Source organism: Lepisma saccharinum, chromosome 3 (assembly GCF_977018435.1).
Source record: "Lepisma saccharinum chromosome 3, izLepSacc3.1, whole genome shotgun sequence".
NCBI classification, from domain to species: Eukaryota; Metazoa; Arthropoda; class Insecta; order Zygentoma; family Lepismatidae; genus Lepisma; species Lepisma saccharinum.
The window spans coordinates 88,791,232-88,817,501 of record NC_139231.1 but is presented as its reverse complement, the minus strand read 5'-3'; the positions used below and the strand labels follow the sequence as shown (position 1 = coordinate 88,817,501).

The window sequence follows — 26,270 nt, the reverse complement described above, 5'->3', positions numbered from 1 at the left end:
AAATACATACAGCCAGGGACGGAGCTACAAGGAGGTTAGGGGGGATGAAACCCCAACAACATATCTAAGCTCCCTGTAGCCCCCAGATTTTTATAGTACGGTAGACGCCTTTCGATCGAAAATTAAAGAAGTAGAAGTTATCTTACGTAATATTTTCCATTATAAAACTTCCCTTAGGGCAAGGCCATTGCAATGTTCAAGTACATTTCCTGCTTTTATAAGATCGCAAGATTATTACAACGTGTTGTACGTAAAATCGTGGTTGGAGGTGGCAGCTGCAGATCTGCATGGATCAACAACGGACATTGATTATTTAATACGTACTAAGTAATTGTTAAATCACAAGTCTCCAAACTTGCCAAAAAAAATTTACAGATACTCTGCTGCCTATCTGGTAGGTGGATGTGTTCAGAGGCTGTGGGATTGCTGTTTGGTTGTTGGAGGGTCAAACGATGATAATACGATGCCTACGAAGTTAAATGATAACAATTATTATCCTATGTAAATCATGTCACTATTTTTCGAACGAGTGTTAAAAATTAATTTTTATAAGTTGGAGGATGTTACCAATTGTATTGTGAAGGTCACACTGAGAGAACAAACATATTTTCAGTGCAAATTCACCTACACTAGGAGACAAAAGCATTGACTATCAATATCATTGACATAAATCAATGGATACAGTTGCAGCTCTCGCACTGGGCAGATGTGATTAGTAGTGAAAATAACTACCAATAGTTTTATATATGTTTCACATCTGATTCTTCTCCATGGAATAGAAATTGGCCACTCGGCATAAATTATTTTCCAACGTCATAAATAACAATTTATTAACATGAAGACCTAGGCTTACAAGGAATAAAACTGCCCAAGCTTGCTGATTTTTGCACTAAATTGCAATGTTTAGTTGCACAGAGGCTAATCGGGACAAAACCTACAGCCTATAGTGGAATCCGAGCCACTTAATTAAATGTCCCTAACCGTGGATCGAACTCGTGACCCCTCGATTACAAAGCATCATTATTACCGCTAACCGAGGTGGGAAGGTTCACTTATAATCTTTCTAATTATTAACATTTAAGAGTTAGTTAGTTTCTTTAGTCTTTTAATTCCTTAATGTCGTATTTTTGCCTCTCGGATGTTTTCAAGAACGATGTAACGATGAAAGGAAACATCGCTGACAATTATGTTCATTGCAAATACTCGAATGACAAACTACAATCAGAAAAGCTGCCCCCCGTGGCGGAGTGATTCAGTTCTTTTTCACATGCATGCTCGGATCCGGAGAGATAGTTCGCAACTATGAATAAGAGGAGTGTACAGTTAACAGAATCAAGCATATCTGGAAACTAGTAAGCTGCGTGAAAACTGACATACGTGTATTTCAGGATAACTATGATAGATATGAACAAGAAACTGTATTAGCCTTATCTGCGGATGTTTGAAAAGTCCTGTAGTAAATTCACAAATTCGTCGTTCCGGTTCAATATGAGTAATATGCATTGGCTGTAAATAGTTTTAATTGTATCAAAAATGCTAAAAGTACACATTTTACTAACTACACGACTTTCCCAATGATTCCAAATGGCTAACTTGGATTGATATTCATGTGCATTAGCACTGGCCTCCGTGATGAAGTGGTTAGCACATCCGGGAGTTTGAATCCCGGCATGGATGCTCTTTGTGAGTGTCCGTTCATCAGTTTCATCATACAATTCATCCTCAGGCGGAGCACAAAGCATGACGCCTTAGGTTGTAAGACACGTTTTTATTACGTTAAGAAAAGAAAGAACATCAAAATCATCTCACTTAGGATAATTCACCAACTGCAAAAAACACAATAGAATGTCTTCCGCCTGTTCTGCACATGTGTCGCAACAGGGTGAATAGCTATGCACTACTACAAAACATCGTCATTATTTCCCTAGTTTACAGCACCATACAGGAGAGATATCCTGCTACTCGATGTTATAAACTATTCCATATATGTTGGTCAGAGGCATGCGCACGGGCGGGGGGTTTGATTGCCCCCTAATCACGGACGTTCGCAGATTTTTCCACAAAGGGACAAGAAAGGTATTTTTTCATTGGGCATATTACCCCGATACTAGTGCTGTCCCCTCAAAAAACACCACTTGAATTTGAAATTATCGCATTCCTGCGTCCCCATTACATAATAATTAATGTAAATTACTATGACTGAAATCTAATTATACTTGTGAAATATATACTTTTAGGTTGACCTTCGTTTTCAAGGTGTGGTCATCCTTGCCCCCCTTCCAGACGTTCCATGCCCCTATATTATTATACTTTCACTTAGAAATTTAGTGGAGAGCAATATTGTCGATGTTATTAAACAATATTATACTCTAAAAGGAAATGGCGCAACCACAATGGGACAGGGGGCATTGCTTATGCCTTTTTCCAACCTTGGACGGAAATCACTGAATTAAAAGAAAGCAAGACTAGCAGAATGTACTAGTAGCAGGACAAAAGGATACTCAAGACGGAATTAGTTTTCACGTCCATCTTCATTATTTCTTCCAGACGGTCAGGATCACTTGCAGAGGGTTACAGAGGGACAATTGTCCCCTCGACTTTAAATTTTATACAAATAAAAATACATTTCTTAAAATTTTCTTTCTGGCTTCGCTAGGGGTACCTGCTTTTCTTGCAGTCTTGTCAACTTCCGAGCCGTAGCTAGGAAGTAGCGGGAGTTGGCCCTGGGCACCGAACAATCTGATTGAGAAAAATTGTAAAAAAGAATGCCATGCCGTCCCATGAATTTTTTTGTGCCCTATTAAATCAATACTGTTTTCAACTTTCAAAAATTTGGATTGAAAAATTTTCTTGCCCGCTTCGCTCGCAGTTTCTTTTCTCCAATACATTGTAAATTACCAGAAAGAAAGTAAGAACGAATAAGTAATTCATACAGTTGCTGCTATAACAGTTTGGTTTGGAGGAAAACGAGCGCTCACATTTCAGAGACAATCTATATAAATTTTGCTGTTGGTTTGTTAAGGGGCAGATGAATAGATTACGTAATGTATTTAAATAATATGTTAATACCTAGGTATATATATATATATATATATATATATATATATATATATACACACACACACACACTCGCGCGTGCAAACACACACACACACACACATATATATATATATATATATATATATATCACATCAATTCAAAAAACTAAAACAGTGAGATAAAATGAGGTTTTTCTTTGCCGATCTGACTTAATTTTCAAGGTTTTTGCTCCCCCCCCTTATCAGAGGGTCTGCGCACGCCTATAATGTTGGTACCTTCTTCTTCTAATAAAAACAAGTTAAAATAACAGTAATATTAAATTAATAATATTAAAATATTAATTAATATTGTTATCACATGAATGGGAAAAGATGGCATAAGAATAGGAATATAACAGCACGTATTCATTATCTAGCTCATGAATAGTTAAGATCGCTTCAATTTGTATAAAAACAACTGACCTGGCAAGGTGATTGTGAAACAGATAAGGAATTGAATATTTATTGAATAACGAAAAAGGATGTTAGATCCATTTGACGAAAAGTAAAGCTCTTAATTTAATATTTAAGCATATTACTTAGGTAGTGGTGTGTATAAATCTTCATTGATACAGTCATCCAAAGTTGTATGACCCCAATGTAATCCTTCCCTTACAATAAGTTTGACGGAAATACACCTATCTCGATTATACGACAGATGCTAAACAAAACAAGCATATTTACATAATTTAATTTTAGTAAGTCTCTCGTGGAAGATTCGGACTCCCTGGACACCCCGCCTCCCCTAAATAGTCCTTGGCTCTATTACATGTAAGTTGTATTGCGATGTTCGTCAATGTGTGTTTTTCTTCTTTCAGACACTCGGAACATGTGTTGTCCTGTCACAGAAACCCTCTCGGCTCGGAGTTATAAACGTTCGGGCTCAAAAGAAAGGTCTATTATGGTCAGAGCCTGACCTTCCCCGCCGGGGGGGGGGGGGGGGGGGAGTAGCGGACAGGGAACCTTGTCTTCTGTTTCTTTCGACACAGCAACCCTCCTACCAGTAAAGTCTCAAAACGGTCTTCCATGCAATGGATTTGCGTTCGAAGGGGGAAATGGAATCAATATTGGCAAGACTAGGAAGAAAATTTGACATCTGTCCGGTGCGTTTTTCGAGTGACGCTGATACGGGCTCTTAAGGTAAAGATGGTATTAAAAGGCTAAAGAATAACAAAGCACCAGCTGAGTTAATTAAATATGGTGGAAATTCATTAATATGTCAAATTCATAAATTAATTTGTTTAATATGGAATAAAGAAAAAATCCCTCAACAGTGGAAAGAATCCATAATTCTTCCTGTGTTTAAAAAAAGGTGATAAAATGAATTGCAATAATTACCGTGGAATTTCTCTACTCTCAACAACATATAAAATATTATCTAACATTCTTTTAGCAAGACTAACCCCATATGCTAATGAAATTATAGGTGATTATCAATGTGGATTTAAACGTAACAGATCAAATTTTTCAGACAGACACTTGAAAAAAAGTGGGAATATAATCAAAATGTCCATCAGATATTATTCTTTGATTTCAAAAAAGCATATGATTCGGTCAAAAGAGATAAATTATGTAATATATTAGTCAAGTTTGGAATACCTAAAAAGCTTGTTGGTATGATAAAAATATGCACCAGTGAAACAGAAAGTAAAATTCGTGTGGGTATTAATGTGTCTAACAAATTTACAATTCATGATGGGGTAAAACAAGTAGATGCATTGCTCTTTAATTTTGCCTTAGAATATGCTGATAGGAAGCTAAAAGAAACTAACGAAGGACTAAAATTAAATGGTGTGACTCAGTTGTTAGCATATGCAGATGATGTAGACTCATTAGAGGATGATATAAATACAATTAAGAATAATGCTAAAATATTTTTCAAAACTGCTAAAGAGATAGGTTTGGAAGTTAATAAGGAGAAAACTAAATATATGCTTACAGGCCGAAACCAAGTGTCAGGTAATAATCAAAATATAATTATTGATAACTCGTTTGAACCAGTTTCCAAATTCAAATACTTAGAAGTAATATTAACAAATGAAAATTATATTAAAGAGGAAATAAAAAGTAGGCTTAATTCAGGAAATGCATGTTACTTCTCTCTTCATAAACTTTTGTCTTCTCGTTTAATATCTAAGAAACTAAAAGTTAAAATATACAAAACAGTAATTTTGTCTGTAGTATTATATGGGTGTGAAACTTGGTCCCTTACATTGAAAGACGAACATAAATTGAGAGTATTTGAAAATAAGATCCTTAGGAAAATATTTGGACCTAAAAGAGATGAGGAGACAGGTGAGTGGAGAAGGTTACATAATTTAGAACTACATAATTTGTATTCATGTCCAGATATTATTAGAATAATTAAATCAAGAAGACTTACGTGGGCAGGCCATGTGGCACGAATGGGAGAGGAAAGAGTTTACAAGATTCTTGTTGGGAAACCTGATGATAAGAGACCTGTAGGAAGGCCAAGACGAAGATGAAGGGACAACGTTGAGATGGACCTAACGGAAATCGGTAGGGATGGAAAAGAGTATATAGATCTTGCTCAAGATAGGGACAGATGGAAGGCCTGTGTTGCTGCAGCCATGAACCTTCAGGTTTAAGAAGGCTAGAGAGTTAGTTAATTTCAAAATGAGGAAACCAGATGTGGAAACCACAGGATGTTCATGTTCAAAGGATTATGTAGGACAAACAGCAAGGAAAATGGCAATAAGATGGCACGAACACAATTTGGACATTATAAATCTAAACCCAAGATCAGGTTTGTCACCTGACATCATCGAAGAGAAGCATTTGATTAAAAAAAGAAGGGTTTTAAAAAGAGTGATGGGAAACATAGATTTGAATGTCTGGGAAGCTTTGTTCATTCCAGAAGAACACTGGAATAAATTAAGTAATGAAAATGGTAACATAGACCCACTATGGAGTTTTCTTTTTCACAACTGGAGTAAGCCACCATCTTTAACATTTAATGTAACAGAAAACATCAAGAAACTTTGTGAAAGCAATGATGACTTTGAATTACCTGATGATATTTGGGATTCATAATTTTTAAATAAAAAATAATGTGATCAAATTTTTTTTAATCTGAAATAGAAATAAAACAGACTGCTTGTTTTCACAATTAATTTGTTATATTACAACAATGTAACATTGACAACATCCATTGTATAATGGATTCTTTTTGTTTAAAAAATTGTTAACCATTGTTATAACTGGATCTTTAGTCAAACTAAAAATAAATGTCTGATGAAGGGAGCGTGTGTTCTCCTGAAACGTCACAACCAAAAACTGTGTTCTGGTGCTTGTAATAACCGTAAACTACAAGAGAAATAATTAAACTTTAAAACATACAAAGCATTTGACATTTAATGCATAACTTCATTTTACTAAATACTGCACATTAATGAACAATATCCAAAATTACTAGGGCTATGCATTTTGCAACAAACTTTTTAATGGCTAAAGCATGTGAGAAAGCTCTTCATAGGTTAACACATTATTAATACAACTCCTACAGTTTCCTTCTGTTATTGTTGTTGTTACTTGTCAACATTCAAGTAGTTTACATACTTGTAAAATAATATTGGCTCAACATCAACATAGAAGTGAAGTCTGGAAATTGTCACATCCTAATTCATTTCCAATTTTATCGCATTTTTTACTAGCTTTCTTAATGTAAGCACCACATAACCTTCTATCATAATGATAGTCTTACAGCAAAGTAATGAATATGTTCGCACATACACTGACTCATGCTTAATAATTTGATGTTGACCCTAAAAGTGAACAAAACTATTGTATCCGCAGAGGTAAAACTTATATACGTAATTTACTTGCACTTAATTAAGTGGTAGTATGATAACTAAGTGTTGGCCACCCTGATGGCATAGTGGCAACGTTGTCGCCTTGTAATCAAGCGGTCCCGGTTTCAATACCCAGTGGAGGCACATGGCACAGTGGTTTGGATCCCACTGTAAACTGTAGGTCCAGTCCTGATTAGCCTCTCTGTGCATAAAGTGGACTTAAAGCAACAATTGCAACTTGATAACTAAGTGTTATAGCACGATAAATGTATTTTTCTTATTTTATATCTCTTTTCTACCCTTTAAAGTTAATTTGAACAAGAAGGATGGATAAATGGACAATACAGAAATATCTATAATCTTTATCTATAACCAAGTACACTTGAGTCAAGGGAATCCAGTCAGCTGAGCATCCTAACTGCCATAGAGGAGACACAGGTTCTGTTTTCCGTGTGGATTAACTTAGCACGAACAGCTGAAGAATGATTCCGATCACATCACCTTCACTTTGGTCAAGATCAAGAATATGTGCCATTACTGCATGGTGCAATGCACAGGAGAGAAAACTTTTCCCCTTGGTTTTGCAATGTGATATGATAGAGCAAAAAGACCAAACTTGATTGGAAAACATATTTTACACACTTGAAAAATTATATTTACATGTGTTTTATCTTGTTGCAATCTAACGTTATAAGATGCATACTGTTCTGCAACTCCAGCTGTCACATTTTATTTTATCTCTATTAATTAGCACACAATCAGTATAGTTTCATACCTGTCCCTTAAAATATGCTCACAAGTGCACAGAATGTAAAGTTAGATTAGCTGGAACGTTATACATTTTCATGATCAAGATTTAAGGGTGGAATGTTACATTTTATTCTACAAAATTAAACTACAGCTTTAATTTTCTTAAACATTAATGCACGTTTGCTCTTACATTCCCTGCGTAAAGTAGCATACTGAAAAAATGCATGTAATTCGGGGCTTTGATACCTTGCTAAATTTTTAGATAATTTAGAAAAAAATTGTACAAAACTATTACATTAGTTATACTAGCAATACTTACTTCAATAACAACACCAAAACTGAAGCAAACTTGTTCACCAACCATGGTTCCAAGTCTGGTATTGTAACAAGTTCATACATTAACTGAATAAATGCGATGTGGTCTTCCTTGGAAAATTTCAGTCCATACAGCTTAATGTACCTGAAAATATGTACATATTTATAAGTAAATTTTCTGTAATGGTAGGAAACACTACACAAAACTTTTGCAATAAATACAATGAAGTAGAATCACCCTTTGCATGTAAAGGATGTAAGGCATTAACTTTAGAACAAAAATTACCTATATTTTGATCCAGGAAGTATGGAATAGCACAGGAATAATACATTGGTAGAACCTGATGTAATCTAACAAGAAAAATTCAAGGAATGAACTAAATATGGTGCATGACCAAGAAGGTATTTCATTTAAGTGCAATAAGTGAGATCCCAGTAACAAGTGAATAATGGTGGTAGTCTGTGGAATGCCTCATCTGTGTGAGACGGGGACGTTTGCGCAAGGTATCTTACATCTCCTTTTTGCCTACAAACTGGACCTTTTTCAAAACAGCAAACTGTGCTAATTACTTTCAAGAAGCTTCCAATTTACTTCCATAATCATTCCTACTAGTCTACGATACTTTCTCTTTCTTCTATGAATGTAGAATGCCTTGTCCATGGGAAGCATGGATGCTTGCATAAGGTAATGTTAAAAGGTTGTTTTTTTTTTCCGACCATAAATACCTGTTTTCGGAAATCCAAACAGTGCAAAATACTTTCAGGGAGGTTCAAGTTTTGTGACAAGCATTGCCACAATTCTGTGATAATTAGTCTTTACCTTAGGAGACTGAAAAAATCATTAAACTTTTGGAACAATTACCCAAAACACTTTAAGAACAATGTGGCTGCACTTTTTGACTCTCTTTGCACTCATGCATCAAGTTGGGTAACGACTTAAGATGATCGGACCCCTCTCCGATGTTCTTCATATTTGGAATACTCACTAATTGAGGCCTCCTAATCACGAATCTGAAGTATAAAGTTGTTGGAAACGTCTAGAAATTGCAAAATAAGCTAAAATAAGGCGTTAGTTTTCGGAATGGAAACAGTCAATTTTCGCGAAATTATTTGTTTCACAAGGAAATCTATATATTCCTGATACTACCACGACACCAAATTTTAAGTATGTTTGCCTACCCTAACCGAAACTAACCTAACCACACGTCAATGGTTCGTGGGGCTAGCACCAATGGTTCGTAATTATTTTGCAATTTCTAAATCCTGATACTATCACGACACCAAATTTTAACTATGTTTGCCTAACCTAACCACACGTCAATGGTTCGCAATTATTTTGTAATTTCTAGACGGTTCCGACAAATTTTAACTTCAGATTCGTCATTAGCAGGCCTCAATTAGTAAGTATGTCAAATATGAAGAAAATCGGAGAGGGGTCCGGTCATCTTAAGTCATACCAATACCCAAGTTGGTTACAAAGTGCAACACCGAGTTGTCTAATTTATTGATTTGGTGTCACATAGTGTATATGGTGTCTGCATGTTTCCATTACGTTTTGGAGCAGTGTATGCTGGGGTGTTTAGTCACATGGTATGTGCTAAGCACTCAAATGAATGATGAAAGCGGCAGACAGGCATTTTGTTGAATCTTTTGGACTTTCACACCACTTATCGTCTACTTGGTTGAGCACGGTTTCTTGGCACCAGCCCGGCACTGGGATGCACCTGCACTACACTTTGTGTCAAAAAGTGTAGCGAACTAGACGGGGCTAATATAATAACATGGTTCTCTCCTTATGAGGGCACATTCCCGAGTCCCGCATACCACTAAAAATTGTTCCAATTTAGTATAGCTGGTCAAAAAAAAAAGGCTTTGTGACAGAAAAATAGTTAAACGTCAAGCCTATGAATGCTAATACTCATGTACTTTTATAAGTGCATGAAGATGCCTCAGATCATCTTTTAATGAAGCAAATGCAATGTTTGAAGAAAAAAGTCAGGTAACAGTTTCATATATTGGACACACATTTCTTCATTTTTACAGAAGAAACTACTTACGGAAATGAGTTTCTCTAAGGTTTCCAATGTTTGTCGAGGTATTTTCTTTCATTGTGGAATCTATTTGACAGGGAAATCATGCATTTTTTGAGAGAAATATCTCACCGACACACAATTACCATTGCTTTCCCTACGTGAACCGGATGCTGCATACGTTTGATGATGTAACCCCATGTCAGTGTTTCCAACCCCCCTTTTTTTTAACTATGCTTGCCTAACCTAACCAAACCTAACCTTATCGGAATAGTTCATGGGGCTATCCGTGATTGGTTTGTGGTGCTATCCGTCAGCTACCCGTGCATAATGTATAATTTGCACACGTGACGAACACGATAGTAGCTTTTTCGGTGAAGAAGGTTGGAAACACTGCATACCCACTACGGTAGTAAAGTTTTGCCCGCCATATTGTGTGTTAAGAAAGCGAAAAAAGGAATAACAAAAATTACTCTCTATGTGAAAAATTGGGTACAATTTTCATGTCCGCAAAACATATTTCTTTAGTTTTAAGGAGAAAGTACTTACTGAACTGACTTTCCGTACACTTTTGAAATGTCGTGGAAGTGTTATTTCCCATCGCTTAATTTATTTTGCCGGTAAATCATGTATTTTTGAAGATTAATGTCTCTCCAATGCACGAAAGCTGTTGCCTCTATGTCCTTCTACTACGTGAACCAAATCTTGCATGCCTTCGATGATGTAACCCCTGGACAGTGTTTACGACCAAGCCGTTTTTTTTGTAAGAACATGACAATTTTGAAGATGACAATTATAACCCTGTTTGGCCCAATGCTACGAATGCAAATTTTGCATGGTTCGATTTCGATGTACGTCTGTTAACACATACTGTGGAGTTTGAGAGATTACTTAAGGTTTTGTTCAATATATACTTTCGTGGTTAGGTTAGGCAGGTTAGGTTTGGTTCCCTTAGCATTAAAATCAAGTCCCTAAATGCATTCTACTAAGGTTCCGATTTACTTCTACATTCATTTCCACGCTTCTACGATATTTACTGTCACTTGTCGACGGAGAATATCTTGTCCATGAGAAGTGCGTAAGGTAATTTTAAAGTTGTTTATTCAACATAAATAACTTTTTTCGAGTCCAAATAGTGGTCACTACTTTAAGGAAGGTTCAAATTTCGTGTGACAATGGTTTCCAAAATTCTACGATAATTAGTCTTTGTGCTAGGAGAAATCATAAAAAAATCAGAACAGTTACCCTATGTTTGCCTAACCGAACCTAACCTTGCCGTGCATGGTTCATGAATTATGAAATTCAGGGACCGTTTACCCACTGTACTCCTCGAGAATTGAGTTGTTTTTTTTCATCCACAGATTTCAATGTTTTACGTAATGTAAAAGTGATTCCAGCGTTAGGAAAGCACAAATAACGGAGATATTTGAACCCAAAGAATGGTCCACGTAAGTTAAAACCTGCAATTTCAGAGTACTTTCGCCGCTTTTTGTCAGTAAAAACTGTGATAATTATGCGATATAGCCCGAACATTTCATTTATTTTGTTCATTTTAGCATTGATACTTACCTTTTCTGCATTGCGGAAGGTTCTTTGAGGTGAAGTTATGCCTTTTTCCATAAAATAGTGTCAACTTTTCATATTACGAGTCATTATTTGTCTTCCTTGTTCCGCTTGGGTAACAGACAATATGGTATGCACTCGTCATGGATCATCGCACGTCGTGCTTGTGTGTCGTTTTGGAGTGGGTATGCAGTGTTTCAACCTTCTTAACAGAAAAATACCTACTTTCGTGTTCATTATGTCATCACAAACCATTGACAGATAGCCCCAAAGAACATTCACGATAGCCCCAAAAACCATTCACGTTAGGGAACGAGTTTACAATACCGGACCACTCTCCAATTTCTATGAAATTTCGCCTACTCACTAATTCTGAACTCCTAATCACGAATCTGTATGTAATAATTGGCGGTCAAGTATGGAAATCGAGAAAAAATGAAATAAACTAAGTTTTCTTAATGTAACGTAACCCTACCTACCAAGAACAATAGCTCCACGGAAGATGCCATTTTCCCAACATGAAGAAATCAACAGGCAAGACAAGGTATAGTTCTCTTAGCTAAAATATTAATTTTTCTTTGTATTTATGCTAATGGAACCTAACCTCGTAGGCATTCCTCGTCTGACGTCAGCAAGATTGTTGTGCATAAAGGAAGACCATTAACGAATTGCGAAAGAAAGATGGTTCCGAATTGCTGTGTATGGACAATCACCTTGGTAAATCACAAGGTTATTTTACAAGTTCTACACGTAAATGTACAATTTTAACAAGTGACCGCCAAATATGAACTACAGATACGTCATCAGGTCACCTAAATTAGTAAGTAGGCGAAATTTATGGAAATTGGAGTGGTGTCCGGTATTGTAAACTCATGCCCACGTTAGCTCCAAAAACCATTCACGATAGCCCCACGGACCATTTCCGGCAGGGTTAGGTTAGGTTAGGTAAGCATAGTTAAAAAAAGAAAACAAAATTCTCGTAAAAAAAAAAAGGCATGTTTGGAAACACTGGCGAAACCATGTGACTTTCGACGCTCGCGCCATCTGCAGGTACATAATGGAAACAACGGCAAAATGTTGTCGCTTTACAGAAAATGCAAATTCCTTACATAAAAAGTGATTATTTCTTGGGTACTACTTTACTATACCGGAGACACCTATCAATGATTTATTTCGCAATTTTTTACATTGCTAACGTGCTATTCTGCATTGCGGAACATTTCTTTAGGTGAAATAATGAATTTCTAACGAAAATAATGTCTATTTCAAACATTAACGAGTACTTACTGTTGTTCCTTATTTCCCACAAACCATTGACGTTAGCCCAAAAATTCACGATAGCCCCACAAACTATTTCTAATCTGTGCCCACGAACCATCACGGGAACGAGGTATGCCTACTACGTTAGGTTAGGTACCATTAGCACTCCTTTCGTTCAATTTAGCATATGAGGACAACATCGGCTTGTAGCGGCAGAATAGCGCGTATTGTGCTCTCCTGCAGAAAGCAAATGGCGGCAGCAGCAATAGCGCGTCGGAAATAGATTTTCGTGGAAAACCACATGCATTCGCATTAAAATGGATCAAAACTACATTCCCGAACATCAACAACGCTACAGAAAATGATTTGCGTAAGTACTTTCTTATGTAAATTTGAAGAAATCCGTCTCCGGTATAGTAAAGTGTTACCACTTCTTGTTCTGCAGCAATCTATGGTGAAGTTTTCAGTTTCCGCGAAAGAAAATACCTCGAAGAACTTCGACAATGCTACAGAAACTGATTTCAGTAAGTAGTTTCTCCTGTAAATTTGAAGAAATCCGTTCGGGTTATATCGCATATTTACAAACGGTAAATCGCATATTTACCAAAACTGTTTGTATGTACACTACAATAGCAAAAGAGCACGCCGAAAATAACTATCAATACCAAACCTAACAACGTAAAATTATAGCTGCAGTTGTGGACAAAATCTTCATAAACCATGCAAGATATTTATCTTTCTCTAGGGGGTAGAGAGGGTCAAGGGTACCACTTTATGTACAAATACGCCAATCGGAATTTAATTTTGTTGTTTTGGCCACAGTATCTGCATACCTTAGTACAAAAAATAATAAACTAATCAAACTGTTGCACAAACTTGGTTTCAACTTGGATGTTCGGATAAGATCTGTTCAATATTTTCAATGAAGTCATTAGCATACATCTGTCAAAATACCTGGCATGCAATTCCTGGAAACGCACTTTTTCTCCACAAAACAAAATCGCAAATGGGTAAAATTAGTAATAAAAATGTAACAAACCTCGATAATCTTGCTGTCCATAAACCACATCCTGGTCGTAATTCTCTCATTAAAACTGCTTTCCCTAAATTGGCCTTAATATCCGCAAGCAAGTGAAGGGATTCATTGTCCAGCTGATCAGCATAAGGTAACAACTTGTTATATAGAAGTTCTTTCTGGGGTTTAAACCCCAATTTGTTTACGCGATCCTGAGACGTATCAGCTACCTGTTCTTCATCCATGATCTTATGTTTCTGTCAACGTCTCACCGCGGGTTTCACCCACTCACAATATTTATTCACGAGTCATCACAACTTGCTGCTACTCTCTTCCTTGCAATGAATTGCGTTTACCTAGTGTCCGCCATATTACATTGTGTAATCGTTGTCACATATATTGAATTTCATTGGCTACTTGCTTTCCAATATCATGATATCAGCCAATAACTGACTTCGAAATATGTAACATTCCACTAAAGGGATACTGACATCTTGTGAAATTATCGTTAGTTACAAACAACAGTTGAAAACTCTAGCGCGTTTGCAGTAAAAATAACACGTCATTGACGGTCAATCTCCCGTGATGAACAAAGATGCGGTACCCAATAATAGACACCGAGTGGAGTTACCGACCAACGGAAGAGTGTTAGTGACCCTGAGCTATTTTAAAGGGATAGCTGGTCAAGGGCGATATACCCTGGAATGATTATGAAAACAAAATATAAAATAAAACTCAAACACCAAAAGTGCTTGAAAAAAAATAAGCAAAGGACAATTCATATTTGGTCAATAATTAAGACTTTTAGCAGATGGTTTTATTTTATCAGAAACTGAGACGTACAGTCATCCACATTAAAAATGAAGCGCCTACATCCTGAAATACCTGCTTCCCTGTCTAGCGTTAATAACGCCGCGTTGTGTGTGCTACGGACGGTCATGAGCGAACCTCAATAGCAAGCATTAAATACAAAGTTCAATCAGTGGCGGACCCAGAAGTTACAGTTGGGAGGGGAGAATTTCTGTCGGGTACCTCACCTCAAAGGGAATCAATTCTAACCTACACTTGCACTGTTTTATAAAATAATAAATCATTGTAAACACAAACCAAGCTGACTGCCATGTTCTTGAGATTAGAATATTGTTTGTAAGCAAAATAGGGGTCCTGATAGGCAGTAGCGTACGCAGGATTTCATCAAGGGGGGTGTTATTTCTAAAACTTTTTTTTTCCAAATTCACATTGCCATTGTTTTATTATACTTTAATTAAATAATAATAATCACAATTAATTAATAATACTTATAATTAATTAATTAGCTTAATTAATACTAATAATACTACTAATACCACTATTAAGTAGTAGAGATTACATAAATATAGTATTTATGAAAACAATAGAACAAAATTACTTTCTAGTCATTCGATTTTTAGCAAATCCTGGGAGCATTTTTTTGTTTCTTTGTTACGAAATAATTGTCTGGTCAACGAGGTGAGACATTTCAAGGGTGAAGAAGATTCATAAATACAAGAAAATATATTACAATAAATTGAAATAATCAAAGTATGGAACTCATCCAAGCAGCTGCGGTGATCTGGCCGGTAGAGCGTCTGACAAGTGATATCACGCGGGAGATCCGGATTCGATTCCCGAAATTGGTTGGAATTTTTCCGACTTTTTTCCCGCATAAATGTCCCCGATAATTCACATCTGGATTAACTCGCTGTTCTTACCAACAAAACATTTTACAATAGTTAATCTTATTGTCGTTTGAATAATTGTCTAGTCAACAAGGTGAGACATTTTAAAGAGAGACATTCAAACGTGCTGCGGTAAACAATACAATGGGAAGGAGAACTGGTGACTGTATTCTTGTCCGCCTAGCCTTTGTCTATACATTAGCCTCTTACAACGAACCAATAACTTTATTTAGTTTATTCTCATTGTTCACACAAAATAATACATGTTCGTTGCCGAGAGAGAGAGAAAGAAAAAATCTCTTCCTTCTCTTTCGAACACTGGCGTACGTAGAGGGGTGGCCGATGGTGTTCCAGCCCCTACCGAAATTTTGAGAAAATCAGAATTTTCAAATAAAAATCTGTTAAGAACTTTAAAAAATCAAAATGTGTAAATTCGAAACCTCTTTTAAAGTGAATCCCGATGACTATTTTTGTCTTTGAATACAATTTTAATAGACTAAAAAGCTCCAAAAATACGAAATATTTTATTATGCATCCTGCCCTCCAAAACGAAGCCAGGTGCTATCCACATTTACTATTCCAGCCCCTCCCGAAAAAAACTCCTGTGTACGCAGTTAATTGAACATTGTTGCAACTGAGATACAAAACAACTTTTTTCTCTTTTAAATCATAGTTACCCTAACCTAACCTCAGAAACTCGTGTTTATTTTCAAGGCATCACTCTGAAAGACGCGTGTGTTTGGAATGCTGTGCTTTTCTCCATGCTACATGGAAATAATAATTCAAATTATTATTATTATTATTAGTAGTAGTAGTAGTAGTAGTAGAAGAAGTAATAGTAATATTATTGTCCCAGATCTTTGACTGTGAAAAATTGGCAATTTAATTTTTTTCCACAGCATTTTTCATAATATTTCACAAGCTCAAGGGGGGGGGGGTTTAAACCCCGTAACCCCCCCTTGCGTACGCCACTGCTGATAGGGGTCAAAATAGCAGTGGCGTGTGGTGACATTGATACGTTCAAGCGCCTGTTTGTATTTTTTTGCTATTAAAATTATTATTATATTTATTAATAACTTAATAATACTCAGCGGTGAACGATGAGACTCGGTGAAGTACACAGACTCCTCTCACGTACAGGGATAGTGTTAGGCAAAGACAATATTCACAGCACAGAGAAATAAAACCACATTACTGCAGTACGTATAAACTGAAAGGTTTTATTCTTTATTTATTGCAATTGTAATGCAAATATACTGGAGACGAAGGCGAGTATTTCGCTTTTTCGATGAATTGACTCAACTAAAACGCATAAACTCAATGCGTGGCTTTCGGCATGCCTATGATCACATAGACCTAGCTTGCGCCCCGAACTACCATACCGAGATGTATGCACAACACCGAGGAGTTCCTTTTAAGTTTAAAAGCTTCGTTGATCCGTGGCGAAAGTGTGTTATTTCTTTTTTTTTTTAATTCTCATCAGGATTTGTGTATCCCGGCATATTGTTTATTTAACATTAACTGGAATCGACAATAATTTACAATACTGTTACAATAATTACTTTTCTTTACATCAATATTTTACAAAAACTAACGCAACTGTCGCGTTAGTACAATTTACAATGTTCCCAGAAAATCCCCAAAATCTACTCACTACTACATATATATGAACATTCACAATCACAATCATTACATTAACTTGATTGTCATTTCATTTATCTGGTTTATATAAACAGTCATGAACGGGGAACTGAAACCCTCTCTACTCTGGGTTTTATTTGACCTATAGCTTGCACTAATGGTTTTGGATGCATCGTAATCCGCCTCCACAGGTTATCCCGGGCAATATGTAGTAAATCTTCAATCCTGGGCTGGTCCATGTCTTCGTGGAGTTGTTGTATACGTGTCGCTAACGGGTAATGTCCAATGTATCTGAGTGCTCTGTTTTGTACATATTGCAATTTCTGTAAATGTGTTTTAGCGGCCAGTAGTAATGGCAGCATTATATTCCTACGCGTCAGCAAAATTCGATGCGACAGGTGTTATGTTACATCCGGTCGTAGCGGGCCACGAGCGATGTTATTGTTGAGTCAGCAGAACGTGTGTGATCACCTTGAAGACATCGGAAGCGGTGGGGGGAGGGGGTCAATGGATTTGTCACGTTGTTTCTTGATGTATGCTAACATAACACGTGCATATGTTTGTGTGTGTGTGGAGGAAATGCGCGCGCAACCATTGCCTATGATGGAAAGACATGAAGAAATGATTTAAAGATGGCGCCGAAGGTGCTTTACCCCGAAAGTTTAGCGGCTAAGGTTATTGCTCTGTAAAACAAGAGGCGTCGAGGGTTCGATTCCTGGTAGAGTCAATATTGATTGATTGATAGATTGAGTTAGTTTTTTTAAGTCCGTTTTATGCACGGCAAGACTAATCAGGAGTGGACCTACAGTTGAAAAGTGTTGATTCGGACCACTATGTGCCTCCACCGAGTATCGAACCTGGGACCCTTTGATTACAAGGCGACGATGTCAATATTGAATGGTCTCGATTAGCCTGTGTGTAAATAAAGGCAACAAAATGGTTGAGTTCGAAAATCGAGTTGGGTTAGTGGTTAATGTTGTCACCTGGCAATGAAGAGGTCGCGGGTTCGATTCTCTAGGTAGTTAAATTAGGCCAATTGTTTAATCCCGCCATTATAGGTCCTCGATTAGTCCATCTGTGCATAAATAGTGTTTGAATAAAATCAATATGGCGGCTTTGGGGTAGTGGTTAATGTTGTCGCCTGGTAATGAAGAGGTCGCGGGTTCGATTCTCTAGGTAGTTAAATGAGGCCAATTGTTTTGTCCCGCCATTATAGGTCCCGATTAGTCCATCTGTGCATAAATAGTATTTGAATAAAATCAATATGGCGGCCGCGTTTTGTGTTTAGCGGCGGCGGCGGACCGGGGCGCGGCGCGGGGCGGAGCGGCGCGGGGCGGGGCGGCGCGGCGCGGCGCGGGGGGGGGGGGTTGTTTTTTTTTTTATTCCGCGAGATGTTTTAATCAAGTGGTTGAGGGTTCGATTCCCAATGTTGGTGAAAATTGGATATTCAATTGTATTTGTTTAAAAGTTCCGATTAGCTTTTTGTGCACAAAGAGAAAATGAACTAATTGGAAATAGGATGTTTATGCTGTAATGAAAAGGCCCCGGGTTCGATTCACAATGTTAAATTGGCTGATAATGATGTTTTTTTTTTTAAAAAAAAAAAAAGAAGTGTGTTGAGTCCCCATTAGTATTTAGGCAGGAACAGATATTAAAAATCAAAACAAAATGCCTTTTGATTACAACGCAAAGACTTTACCGCTAATGTATAAAGATAAATTAGAATCTGTTGTTTTGCCGTGTGGGGCCCCAGTACCGATTAGCTTAAATGCATAAAGAGTAGGTAAAATAAGCAAGATGGCCGTCACTATTGTTTTGTGATCAAAGAGGAGTCACAGGTTCGATTCAATCAAAGGAGGCAAGATTCTATGTTTCAATTCCATGTAAAAGTCTAAAGTTATATTTCGATTAACCTCAATGCATAAAGAGGAATTAAACAAAAACAAGCAAAATGGCGACAGATGTGATAAAAGAAAAATTGAATTAGTTTTTTATAGTGACAAGAAAAAATAGCGAATCATTGTTAGAAATAGAATGAAAATAAAGATACTTGCCTTTGCGTGTCCAGCGCTGTGCAGAAAAGCTCTCATGCTTTATCTCCGACAAGTCCACAATACACATTTTTTTTATTGTATAGTTAATTATTAATGTTGTTATTAACACAGATTCTTACCAGTGTGAAGAAAAGCTCTCATGCTTTATCTCCGACAAATCCACAATACACACTTTTTCATTATATAGTTAATTATTAATGTTGTTATTAACACCGAGTTTTACCAGTGTGAAGAAAAGCTCTCATGCTTTATCTTCGACAAGTCCACAATACACACTTTTTCATTATATAGTTAATTATTAATGTTGTTATTAACGATTGTTACCAGTAAAAATATAAACCATGAGGATTTTTAAAGGGGGTGATAAGTGAAAAAAATCCAAGACATATATTTTATCCCTGTTTATTACCAATATTTACAAAATTCCAAAGAGCCGCACACACACACACACACACACATACATATGTAAAATGTTTATATTGTGTCACCAGTTTATCAGCATGTTATTTAACAAGTTTTTATTGTTCAAGTTTGTTCACTCACCCACATAAGGAATTGTGTCACTATCATATCCATTTTCTGCTGCAACCACTGAATTAAAATGTTTCACTATTTTTTCCACAAGCATGTTCTCGCAAAAAACAAACACTTCTTTGGAAAGTCTTTTTCCGTCGATGTTTTGTATAGACAAAGGCTCAGGTTTTGTACATCCATGTAGATGGGAAAGCACAAACTTCTCCTTATTGCATGCATGGACAGGGGAAATATCTGTGCAACCGAAACATTGTTCGCGAAGGTCGAGAATGCAAGATTCCACACAGTTTCCAAAATATGATTTCAGATACGGCGACACTGTTTCACACATAACTTTCGCATGCTCGATGCACACAAATATCTTCATAAAGTTCCGCCACGAACTTTCTGCGATGAACACTATCTCCAGGGAACCGTAAGCTGGTTTCTTCCTTATAATGATCTGACGGCGATTGTACAGTGTGGTTATCAGCAATTCATGTTGCTCACTTAGTGGGTAGGAAACACGAGGCTGCTCACCTGGAATAGCGATGTAATTGTCGATTACTGGGAACAATTCCTGAAGAGCGTGCCACTCCTGCAACTGTAGTTCAACACCGGCCGCCCCGCTTCTGTGTAGCCTGACCACAGGTTGGAAATCCAGATGAGAGGAAAGTCCGATTGAGATAACTTTTGTTTTCGAAGCATTCAAATAGTAGACGTGATCAAATAATATCGACTGGCGTATAAGACTAGTTACTTGTTTTTGTTCTTCAGGTAAATGCTGATCGCTCTCTTTCTGAAGAACCCCCTTGAAATTAGTGTACGGTTGAAATCTTTTTTTCAGCGGCATCGAAATAGAGGATTCCATGACTAAGAACTGCGAGATACTGCATGTCGCAGCGTGCAGGTATACATTTGAAGAAATGCGTGGGTGTGTTTTTGAGACGCATGCGCGCGTAGCAAACCAAGCATGTGCTGGACAAAAAAGGTGGAGGGGGCGGGGCATTACAAAGATCAATGGTGAGAGAAAAATCAGCAGAATATCATAAACGTCATATTGAGAAAATATTGGATAACAAATATTAATTAATTTAATTAAAACATCAACCGCATTGTCGATCTGAAATTAGGTTTATAGACAGGGGGCAAAATGGAAAATATCGACGATGTTCTAGTATTGGATTGTTTCTGTATTTCCATCGGTATAATCCTCCACCACATTTGAAGCATACTGTTTTATCCTCTTTTTGAATGTAAAATAATCCTGCTTCGGACAGAGCTTCTACAAACGGGAATTCTTTTGATTGCCAGTTTCTGAAAGAGGACAATCTAGCATTGAAAGATCCCATCTCTGGATATTGCGTCATTGTTCTGTAAAGACACAAAACAAGATAAATATTATAAGTAAGCTGTTGTAAACTGTAACGCTACAAAATTATTAATATACTATTAGGACTATATGTAACTTGTATAAAATTTCAAACAGTATTTACTGTCAATATTTTCTAGTATACGTACCGAGTATTATAAATTTAATTTACGAGTCAGCAAATAAGTTGTTATAATATTGTCGTTTTTTATCGGTACTGGGAATAAAATTTGAAATTTATGCATGGGTTTACCAGAGGCTCTATGGAATAAATACAGAAAACAGTAATGCCCACAGTACACAGACCCGTAACTTTGTATCTGATGAGTGTTGTACGTATAGAATTTAGAGTTATTTTCCAAAAATCGCAAATGGTTATGCACATGTGGAGGTTTTCCGTAACTATCAAAAAATTCCCCCCGGGAGTTACTGTCTATGTAAATTGCTACCCAGTGCTTCCCGGGGCTATCTTTGGGATCTGTATTTACAATCAACGCTGCTGGTAGTTCCACATGTACAGGTAATTCATTAGCTGCGAAAACCCCAACATGATGATTGTCAAAGGCTCTATTTGATATTAACCCGTGAAGCAAATTTAAAGTCGACAGCATTGCTGGACACTAAATAGTAATATTGTGCAACTCACCTTGTTATACAATTAATCCAGATGAATATCTCTTTGATTATTAATTTCCATGAGAGCGTCAAATTCAGAGTAGATAACACAAGTCACAGTAGATTCCAAAGCCGATTTGAAGTGGACTTCCAAGCTAACAGCCCCTTGCCGTTGAAGACTGCAGTGGGATATGGCACTTGCAGCTGCGTCTGGTGTTATATCGAAAACAAGTAATGCGTATCCCTGGGGGTATTCCTCACGCGATATATTGTTTCCTTCATCCATATAGTGTATCCCTGTTCCAGAGAATAATGTGTGATATGCTGTTATGTACTTGTTGTTTTCAAAGTCTGGTTGAAGTGGTTTGCCGGGAATTTGGACTCCATCAACATATAAAGTAAAGAAGTTGTAATTGAAATGTTGAAAATTGAATGGGTTTGTAGACAGAGTGCCGTTGAATGCATCGTTGGTAACAAACCCCACAACTAATCGTTTCGGAAGACGTCCAAGTATCACATTGTCAATTGTTTTTGAAACAATATCTTTTGGAATAGTTACAGCTTTAAGTTGTACTCTTGTTAGAGGGTATTTTGCTGTATGTTTTTGCAATATGCGATTGTGACTAAGTTTGATGGATGAACTGACCGATACTTTTCTCACATATAGTGTAGCATCCAGAATTTCCACTTTGCCTTCACTGTCATCTAATCCCATCAAGCAGAAAGTGTTTTTGGAAGGAATCAGTTTTATTCGCATTTCCACTCCATTGATCAAAAATTTCTCTTGATTGAAAATATCAGAATGCAAGTAACCAAACATATCAAATGTTTTACTCTGTTTTGTTAGTTGGTTACGTTTTGTAAAGCCTTTGTTGTCTTCCGAAACGTTATCAAAAGCGCCTGCTGTATCTTTGTACCACAATGCACTTTGGAGATGAGATGATTTTGCAGATATGTCATAGTTCAGTGCTTTTTCAAAATAAGACCTGTATGGGTGCATGTGAGATGGAAACGAGATGAGTTTGTTATTTAAGTAGATTTGTACTTCGCTGAACATTGCATTGAGAAAATCATTGACAGGTCCAATTGTTTTATCTGTGGGTAGCAATAACTGACCATTCGCTTTTACAATTCTGGCATCTATATTCAACATTGTGTGTGCTAAATCCATATAATCATCACCATGTCCAGGTATTACGAACTCGGTGGGGGCATTATCTGCCAGAGAACTAACAGGTTTGTATCCGATAGTGTGGTGTTCTAAGATGCTTGTCTGAGTAGGTTTTACCGAGAAAATATCCAATTCACTTTTAAAACACTCACATGATTTCTCCCTAATTAGCGCCATATCTAATCAAAAATATCTGATGTTATTTGAATTTTCTTACGGTTGCGCTTGGTTGTTTTCTTGGTGTTTGTATTGGCACTGGATCTCTTCTTTCTCTGAGCGATCCTTCCAGTTCGCTGTCCCGAAGCAGAGTGATTCCTTTTGAAATGTTTATGCCCCTGATAACCTGAACCAATCATTTCCTTTAGCTTTGTTTCAGCTTTTCTTTTAAGATTTGATCTGGCATCCGAAATTCTGGATTGTAGTGACTGTTTTAGGGGTGTTTTGTCTACAACATCACCTAACACATTTACCCCTGTTTTTAACATTTCTTTCCCTACAGCTTTCGCTCCCTTTTTGATAAGAGGCAAAGCTGACCGAAAAAGTCCTCCAAGAAAACTTCCAATGCCATGTCCTTTTTGATAGGCAGCACCGTAATATATGTTACCCACACCAGATCCAGCTTGTTGATGGTAGTATTGAAAATATGGGTCATTCATAATCAGAGCTTTTCACCACAACGTCTAAAATGAAGTTTCAAACACACTAGTCCGAAGGAGAATGGGATGTGTGCACCAGTGCTATCCCTTAAGTCAATTTCTATTTGTTCGAAATTATGTTTCTGCACTGGGATGTAATGTGGTGAATCGAAAATTTGCACACCATCACTTCCAAAAATATGTTCCATAGGATTAATGTTTATAATACGTAATAGAGGGGCGACAGCATCTCCCACCATATGTGATTCCGCAATATCTGTGTAAATATACATCTGGGAAGGAATTTCTCTCACAACATTTGGAGGCGAGCGTCCAATTTTTACTTCTGATAGATCATCGGTCGGTTTAAAACCTAATATCCGTGCCAGTTGAGGTGACAATCGTACATTTATGTTTCTCTGCTTGGTAGATATATCAACAGTCACATGTTTGTACGCAGGATGATTTCGGAGACTAAAATTTAATGTTTCAGAATATTTATTGATTTCTGCAACAATGCTGTTTATAGATGCGTAATAGCCTTCGGATATTCGGAGTTCGTTCCATTTGACATCATCCATAGATTTATATTGAATATAGTTGTTAAATCTTGTAATGTTTAGTATTGAATAAGGATAATGCACTTCTACCAATGCCATCTCCCATTTGTTGGTGTCCAACTCCACACGGTTCTGAAGCTTTGTGGTGTAATTAGTTAGAGTATTACTTGGGAAATATTTCATGGAACTGTTACTAGGCAAAGTAAGGTAGAAAGCGTTTGCTTTTCTCATGATGTGTTATGAAGGTTATTTGTACCACTGATGAGAATACCTACAAAAAATTATGCCTCTCTCTCTCTTTTTTTGACTCCAAAAACGATGCGCTAATCCAACTGTCAAATAATCTGGAGTAACCTTTCCAATGAACTAACAACTTTTTACTGGCTCCTTTACCTTTGGTCGCAAGGATTTTATCAATTTCATGCATATCCGGTAAGCGGACCAATTGCAACTCTTCCGTATAAAATGTTCCATCGATTTTATGTCCTTGTAGATCTTTTAATTCATACACTTGAGGATTTCTTTTCAAAATACGTTCCACCACAAATATTTCTCTTGTCCAATTTTCCATGTAACCTTTGTCAAAGCGTTTTTTGGTTTTTGTTATTCTCACTGTATCTCCTATTTTGAATGGCATCTTCAATGACAATAGTGGAGATGAATCAGATTTGAGTTTTTTGTCATACATATTGTGCCATACTTTCAAAACCTTCTCAGGAGTAACATCTGCTGGTGCCATTTTAATACTCGAGTGAATTTTATGATTATAAGCTTTCAAAAGCTTTGGGAGTACATTAACATAACAGCTGGTTCTTTGCTTAGTAAAATACTTCCACATGCGTTCCTTTAAAGTTCTGTTGAATCTTTCAACAATACTAGCTTTAATATCAGGATTCTTTGTTGTAAAATAAATTACATTTTGTTTTTTGAGATATTCCTGCACAATACTGTTGGTAAACTCACGGCCTTTGTCAGTTTGTAATTTCAAAGGTTTTCTTTTGCTTTGTTTGAAAATTTGCTGGAAAGCCTTTTTTATACATACACCAGTTTTATTTTTTACAGGGACAGCCCAAGCATGCCTGCTAAAAATATCGATAACTGTGAGTATATATCTGTACCCTTTGTTGTGATTCCGCAAACTCTGCATGTCATTCAAGTCAGCCTGCCATTGGTCATCGATATTATGCACAAAATAAAAGTTTCTCGGAAATCGACGCTTTACAGGTCTATGCAAAGTGTATGCAGTTTGCTTTGTCAACCAATGTTTGATTGTTGACAATGGTATGGATTTTTTTACAGCTTTCCATAGTGTTGAAGCTGTAGAATAGGATGCTGGATGAGATGGATTGTACCAGATATTCTCTAATATTTTTTCGCTCATGGTTTGTATCTTGACCAAACTGGAACAGTACGTTTACGTTTGTGCCCTGGAAATGATGATACAAAAGAAATTGGTTCCTTTTCTTCTTCTTCTTCTTCTGCTTCTGTTAATTCTTGTGCCTCTTCTTGGTTAGCTCCGGACAGCGGAACATGGCGTCCGGTGTTGCCAAAAACAATCTGTTGAATAAACTCCTGTCTCCGGGGGTTTCCAATATATTCTTGAGGAATATTAGATAACGCCAGAGCTCTATTGAATAGTTGCCACCCAACAGGATTGCTTGTTTTTCGTGGTCGAATTATATCCGATACTAGATCGACAATATTTGAGCCTTCAATTTTATTATTGTTAATAAAAACTGCCCCATATTTATCCCAATCAATATTACTATTATGTAAAAGACGTTCATACAACAGTTCGGCTTTTCTACGATACATGCTAGGTGTAGCAGCTAGAATTTCTTCTTTCATATCAGTCAACTTCTCAGTAGATTCTGTAATCGGTAGCGACACAGGTTCTCTTTGTTTTCGAGTAATAGACAGAAATTTTTGGAGCACAATACTGTAACGATTCCATTTTTCATCATCCGAAAGACCTTTGAGATTCAAAATTACTTGCATATCCTGATCCAATTGCGATAAGGATGTAGACGGTGCAGACATAACAGGATGTCTCATGTTATCCATAAATTCTTGAGGTATTATAACCATTTTTTTGGCATGCTCCATGTTCAGATTTTTTTTTTTCACTTAAATAAACTTGATAACACACCTCCTATTAAAGGGGCTAATAACGCAGGTAGAAATCCTCCG

At 36.9% G+C, this 26,270-nt stretch overlaps 1 protein-coding gene across 1 annotated transcript in view; it reads right to left on the bottom strand.

The window, feature by feature from the left end:
* The window catches only part of LOC145985601 (proteasome activator complex subunit 4B-like), a 158,754-nt gene extending 144,363 nt beyond the window's left edge, over positions 1–14,391 (bottom strand). Inside the window, exons 1-2 of the mRNA XM_083119672.1 lie at positions 13,847–14,391; positions 7,959–8,099 (exon numbers count right to left, since the gene is read on the bottom strand). Coding sequence (XP_082975798.1) covers positions 7,959–8,099; positions 13,847–14,067 — 362 coding nt within the window. The 5' untranslated portion in view covers positions 14,068–14,391. The remainder of the gene's footprint in view (positions 1–7,958; positions 8,100–13,846) is intronic.
* Positions 14,392–26,270: the final 11,879 nt, after the last annotated feature.